The 6105-nt window shown below is 36.3% G+C and overlaps 1 protein-coding gene across 2 annotated transcripts; it reads right to left on the reverse strand.

Annotated features, from left to right (window-relative positions):
- Positions 1 to 220: 220 nt before the first annotated feature.
- Positions 221 to 5692, reverse strand: LOC133285647 (calcium-transporting ATPase 2, plasma membrane-type-like). Of its 2 annotated transcripts, XM_061482897.1 has the most exons (8): positions 5176 to 5692; positions 4017 to 4071; positions 2282 to 3941; positions 1999 to 2059; positions 1729 to 1887; positions 1367 to 1538; positions 947 to 1245; positions 221 to 808 (listed from the first exon to the last, which is right to left on the reverse strand). In XM_061482897.1, the coding sequence occupies exons 1-8, from the start codon at positions 5350 to 5352 to the stop codon at positions 560 to 562; spliced, it is 2832 nt and encodes a 943-aa protein (XP_061338881.1). In that variant the 5' UTR covers positions 5353 to 5692; the 3' UTR covers positions 221 to 559. The 2 variants fall into 2 exon arrangements, with proteins under 2 accessions (XP_061338881.1, XP_061338880.1); XM_061482896.1 differs by having other exon boundaries at positions 1999 to 3941.
- Positions 5693 to 6105: the final 413 nt, after the last annotated feature.

Here is a 6105-nt window from a genome sequence, read left to right on the forward strand (position 1 = left end):
GGAATAGCGGATTCAGAATCGCCATTATAAAACATAAAGAAAAATGGAATTTGTTCATTCAAAGTAGCAATAAATTGAAGAAGGCTAGTTATTTACTTATTTATCCTCAAGTTGTTTTTAGACAACAAGAGTCAACATTATCTACAATAAGGTACATCTATTATTCTGCTAGCCTTGAAAATAAACAATGTATTAAATAAAGGAAGCTACTAATCTCATGTTGCTTGAAACTTGGTGAAACAAATATGTGGAATTCACAATTTAAAAAAGAAAAAACTAACACAATTCGATGGTGTATACTATAAGATAGTTATCTCCAACGATACGAGACATATTTCTCTTAAATAAAATGGTTAATTGCAGGTTGTCAGTCACTTAAAGACAACTGCTACTAGTACTAGACTCCAGAGTTCTACTTGGATGCTCCATTTCTAATTCAAACCCAAGAAAGTCTCGAGCAATAACAGATGAGTTAATGAATGTACAAGAATAAAGGACCTCGAAGCACCGTTAACAACTATAACAAATCTTAATTGCTTTTTGAGGAAGAGTTGTCCATTCACGTGCTTCGAACAGGGATCTTCTTTAAGCAAGCAGCAATAGGCATGCCCAAAAATCCAACGAATAAGCTAAATAACCACTGTATCAGAGTGAGAGGTGTTGTGTTTGCGAAGGTTCCCAGGTATTGTACTATTATGATTTGAAAGAAAACAGTAGCACTGATGACACCCACGAAAACATAATTTTCCAATATGCCTTTAAAAACATCTATTTCCTCCATCTCACGTGAATTTATCTCATTGAAAACCTGCAGAATCAAATCAACCCACATCTGGTAAGGCACATTCATAAAACAGGTAAAACTGAAATACCATATACTTTGAATTTAATCTTTCCTCATTCTTTTTTTTCGTAAGCAAATTGTTCAGTTTTTCAGTTAAGTTACCTGACATAATACAAATGAGTTGAAAATAAGAGTGTTTAAGACCAGATCCGAATCGGGGCCGTTAAGTGAAAAGATTGATTTCCCTTTTGACTGAAGAAACCATATCACCATAAACTGATATAATGATTGTCCTAAGATATTCCTCCACATGACATTGCTGATGAAATTCCCTTTCCTTCCAACAGGGGAACGCTTCATTAAATCATCATTTGGAGGTTCGGTTGCGAGCGCAAGTGCTCCCAGTGTGTCCATTATCATGTTCACCCACAAAAGTTGAACAGCTGTGAGGGGCGCAGTTCCTGGAGAGAAAATGCAAGTAATATCATAAGATAAAGAAGAAGAAATATGTTTTTATGACCTGTCGTGCAGGCAAATGTAAAGTTCATAATCAAAGTAAACAAATTAGGCAAATTTTCTAACCTGTCAAGCAGGCTGATGTGAAGTTCACAATCAATGCAACTACATTAACTGTCAGCTGGAACTGTACGAATTTCTGAATATTTATATATACTGAACGTCCCCATTTGGCCACTGTTACTATTGTGGAGAAGTTATCATCCAGAATTATGACATCTGCACTTTCTTTAGCAACCTGTACAAAAATTATGATATAAGGTGGATTCTGGCATTCTCCTTGCAATAAAAGATTAAGAGTTAAATGACTAAAATGTAGCACAGCATTGCCATTTATTTTGGTTTCGATATCTGACCATTCCTTACAAGGCCCTCTTTAACAGGGTAGAATAAGTGGTTTACTCAAGGAAACATTGCACTTCACTCACCTCAGTTCCAGCAATGCCCATTGCAAGTCCAATGTCAGCTTCATGAAGGGCTGGGGCATCATTTGTTCCATCACCAGTTACAGCTACAACTTCCCCAAACGTGGTGCGCAGGTGTTTCACCAATGTGTGTTTGTCTAAAGGTGAGGATCGAGCCATAACCTAAAAGGAATTAAATATTATGTTAGGATCAAACATAAGTCATTTGTATGATTGAGTAGTATTGAAGCAATCAAGATATTGTGTAATGTGTGTATAGAAGGTATGAAGCACCTGAATTTTGGGAATCAGTTCAAGCAACTCCTCCAGACTCTTCTCTCTAAAGTCTGGGCCTTCAATGGCTATGCCATCATCTGTTAAAATCCCACATTCCCTGGCTATGGCCTTGGCAGTATTGATGTTGTCGCCTGTAACCATTCTTACTGTTATTCCTGCTGAACGACATACTGCTACAGACTCCTTAACACCGGGACGAACAGGATCTTTGATACCAATAACTCCTATGCAAGTATATCCAAAAACAGGAATGGGGTCTTTATCAGAGAATCCATTTTCCAATTCCATATAGGCAAGGCACAGGGTTCTAAGTGCCTCACTAGCAAACTGGTTTATTGTATTCTTAAGATGGTTAGTTGATTCTTCATCAAGGGGGACAACCTCACCATTTGAGTTGAGCACTTTGTCACAAGCAGCCAGAACTATTTCAGAAGCACCTTTACAGTGGGCTCGTAAACCTCCACCAGGGAGCTCCACAACTACACTCATTTTTTTCTTGGTAGAGTTGAATGGCTCAGCTTTAATAAGTTTACATGCCTGTCGCTCTCCCTGAAAATCGCCACCTAAAGACAAGCCAAACTCCAATATTGCAGTGTCGGTTGGCGTCCCTAAAATCTCATGTTTTCCATGTTTGTTAATAACAACCTCTCCTCCTGTATTATTAAATATTGACTGTAGCAGCAGTTTCACAGCAGATTCTGGGAGTTCAGAGCACAAACTAGAAGTCTTATTGCTCACTTCCATGCTATTCATACAAATGCATGTTTTCACAACAGTCATGTGATTGGTTGTTAGTGTCCCAGTCTTGTCACTACATATAGTTGTGGCTGACCCCATGGTCTCACAAGCTGCCAAATGCCGGACAAGGGCTTTGTCATTCATCATCTTCTTCATAGCAAATGCAAGGCTCAATGTCACAGCTAATGGAAGACCCTCTGGAACAGCAACAACAACGATGGTAACTGCAACTGCAAAGAATTCCAACATCTCCAACGCATCATCGCCAGTCCAGCTCCAGAAGCTTCCTTGTTGGAGTTTATGGTTCACAAGTCCTTGCACCAAAACTCCAAAAGTAATAACGGCGAAGAATAGACCTATCTTCCCAATAATGGTTGCCACTCCATTCAATTTTACCTGCAATGGGGTTTCATCATCTCCACCTTCACTGAGAGTTGCCATCAATTTACCCCATTGAGTCCTCATCCCAACAGTGGTAATCAACATCTTGCATGATCCATCTTGAACCTTGGTTCCAGAAAGAAGGAATGGATTTTCAGAATTCACCATCACTGGCTCACTCTCTCCTGTTAAACTTGACTCATCAATCAACACAGAAAATCCTGAAACAAATAGTCCATCAGCAGGGACTTGGTCACCAATGGCAAGATGCACAATATCACCAGGAAGTAATTCATATATTGACATTTTCTGCCTATATCCATTTCTTGTGACCTGAATGGAAATCTTCTTCTTCTCCTTGTCTAAATCCTTAAATTGTAAAGATTGGCGATAATCACTAATTGCTGTCACAAAGACAACCAGTAAGATACTTGCAACAATTCCAAGACCATCATGAGCCCCCTTGGGCCATCCTTCCGTTGCAATGCCAACTATGAGAGAAACAAAAGCACATACTCCAAGTATCATGAGAGTCATGTCTTGAAGGGCTTCCCAAACAAAAACCCAGAAACTCCGAACTGCACTTTCAGTAAATTTATTGATTCCATATATCTGTTGTCTCCTATTCAGTAAATCAGTATCACTGCTAAGCCCCTCATTGGTTGATGTAGAAAGTTTTGGTGCAATACCACTAACCCCACCATGAAATCTGAGCTTCTTTACATCATGGCCTTCAACAATGGACCCCAATTCATCACCACAGATTTGAAAACCTGCAGCTTTAACTTCCTCTGGAACACTGTAATCGCTTGGTTGCACACCTGCGGATATGAACACAAGTAAACACATTGACTCTTAAATTTATAAGCTATGAGAGTAATGCTGAAGAAATTTACCTTGGATAAATTGAAATGCGGCTTTGGAAACCAAAACTGCAACCCTTAGCTTCTCCTACAGCAAGGAGAGAATAAGTCTTCGAGAAATAAACATGGACATATCGCATTATATGTGTTGAGGAAACAAGAAGAGAATCATATTGTTTATAAGTGTTGTCAAGGACCTTATTAAGAAAAACAGTTCATTAATACAACAACAAAATTAGCATATGAGCCTGGGTGAAAACAAGATTATAAGCAGGCACTAACTAAGAATAAAAACTAGAGAGAATAAAAAAGAACATGAAAAAGAAAATGTACAGTTCAACAATAAATGGGGTGTAAAGTGTAAGTCAAAATTAAAAACAAGAATCAGTTTTTTTTTTTTTTTTTTTGAAACTTATATAGAATCATAGATCAGCTGTGGATGTAATCAAATGTTGGTCACAACCAAAAAGCTCCTGATGCTTCCATAATTATCTAGAGAAGTTTAATTTTATTACTTGTGTCTGGTATAATGCATTGTATATCTTAAATCCAAACTCTCCGTGCCTCATCAACAATATCAAATGTAAAACTCCAGAGTTGCTAACAATGCATTTTCTATTCATTGTGTCATTCTATAAGCAATGTAACAACATTAAAGTTGCTCAACTGCTAATCAGATAAGGTCAAGATCAATAAATACAAAAACTTAATGTCAAGTACATGCTTGTGTTTTTTACATATTCTGAATCAGATTTAGCAGAAAAACATATAAACAGCAAACTTGAACTTCAAAACCAAGAAGTCGAAGTAACAGGGGTCATGGGAGGTAATGCGAGAGCATGTTTTGGTATTTTGACTAAATTTTTAATTTTCGAAATTGCTGCTCTAACGTCTTACTATTCAATTTTTACATAGAAGGAATATTAATTTCAATATGAAAAATGATAAGAGTCTTTGAAGCAACGATACAGCTGAATAGTCCAAGAAATTTCCCCAAAACATAACGGCATGACAAATATATAATATATCATATATCAAGCGTATTTATTTATTTGGTGTGATACTGATACTGATACTTCACATGTTAAGAACGGTGAAAACTTAACCTAATATCCATTAATTTTTAACTACGGTTTAAAAAAAAATAAAAAAATAAAAACAGCATCGAAATAGGTTGAATAAAAATAGAAACCTGATTGGTTCGACGCATATTAGCAGCTTCGCTCCTCTTGGTGAGATTGGCAGTGAAACGAAAGCGTCTTTTGGGGTTCTTCACGACACCGCATAGTTTTCTCCATCTTCGAAGAGCTTCATCAGAAGAATTCTTGGACTTCACTTCAAAATCCTCATTTAACAAATTTTCAATCATCCTCCCTTTGCTTTGCTATGAACTGTTATAGTTTGATGCCTCTGTCTGTTATCTGTTACCAAATACCAAATGTATTCTGACACTCTCAGATCCTTATCTTATAAGAAGGCAGGCATGTCTTTCCTTCCCCGTGGTTTCTAAAAAGACATTTCTAACGGCCTTCTTAGATGCTAGGCACCAACTTTGAAATTTGAATGCCAATTCGTGGAAAGAGAGGGGACCGAGTAAAAGGCAAAACGATAATTTCCGATGAAAACCGATTATATATGATATGAAGAAACAAATAGAGAGAGAGAGAGAGAGTACTGAAGAAAATGAACGAGCAATGGAATTGGGTCAACGGCTGCGCCTAATATCAAATGCGTTATCTTGGTTCTTGTAACTCTTGTAGGGTTTTAATGGGTCATAGAGCCCTTTGTTTCGGGTTATAAAAAAAATAGCTTTTATCTCTTTTTAATTTTAAAAGTACTTTTTATAAAAGTTAATGTTATTTATATTTTTATAAAAATATTTAGTTTTTTAAAAAAATATTTAATTTTTGACTTCTGTTTTTACGAGAAGTTAAAAATTTTAGCTTTCGAAAAAAATAAATTTTTAGCTTTTTTTGTGACTTTTTCTTTTTTAAAAAAAACAAACTAAAATCGAAAACGAAAATGAAAAGTGCTTTTTTTCTTAAAAAAAATAACTTTTGAAGAAAAAAAAATAACTCTAGAAAAAAAATTCGTCCAAACGAACTCATATACAAACTTTCTG

The sequence above is a fragment of the Gastrolobium bilobum genome, unplaced genomic scaffold, assembly GCF_033153095.1.
Source record: "Gastrolobium bilobum isolate Gb01-03AN ecotype WA unplaced genomic scaffold, APGP_CSIRO_Gbil_v1 utg1162, whole genome shotgun sequence".
In the NCBI taxonomy this organism is placed as follows: Eukaryota; Viridiplantae; Streptophyta; class Magnoliopsida; order Fabales; family Fabaceae; genus Gastrolobium; species Gastrolobium bilobum.

Excerpts from the sequence above, each read along its gene's own strand:
- LOC133285647 (XM_061482896.1), bottom strand. The coding sequence starts at position 5,352 with ATGATTGAAAATTTGTTAAATGAGGATTTTGAAGTGAAGTCCAAGAAT. Across the intron at positions 4,072-5,175 it reads ATATGCGTCGAACCAATCAG|GAGAAGCTAAGGGTTGCAGT; the intron begins GTTTCTATTTTT and ends TCCTTGCTGTAG. Across the intron at positions 1,539-1,728 it reads TGGGCATTGCTGGAACTGAG|GTTGCTAAAGAAAGTGCAGA; the intron begins GTGAGTGAAGTG and ends ATTTTTGTACAG.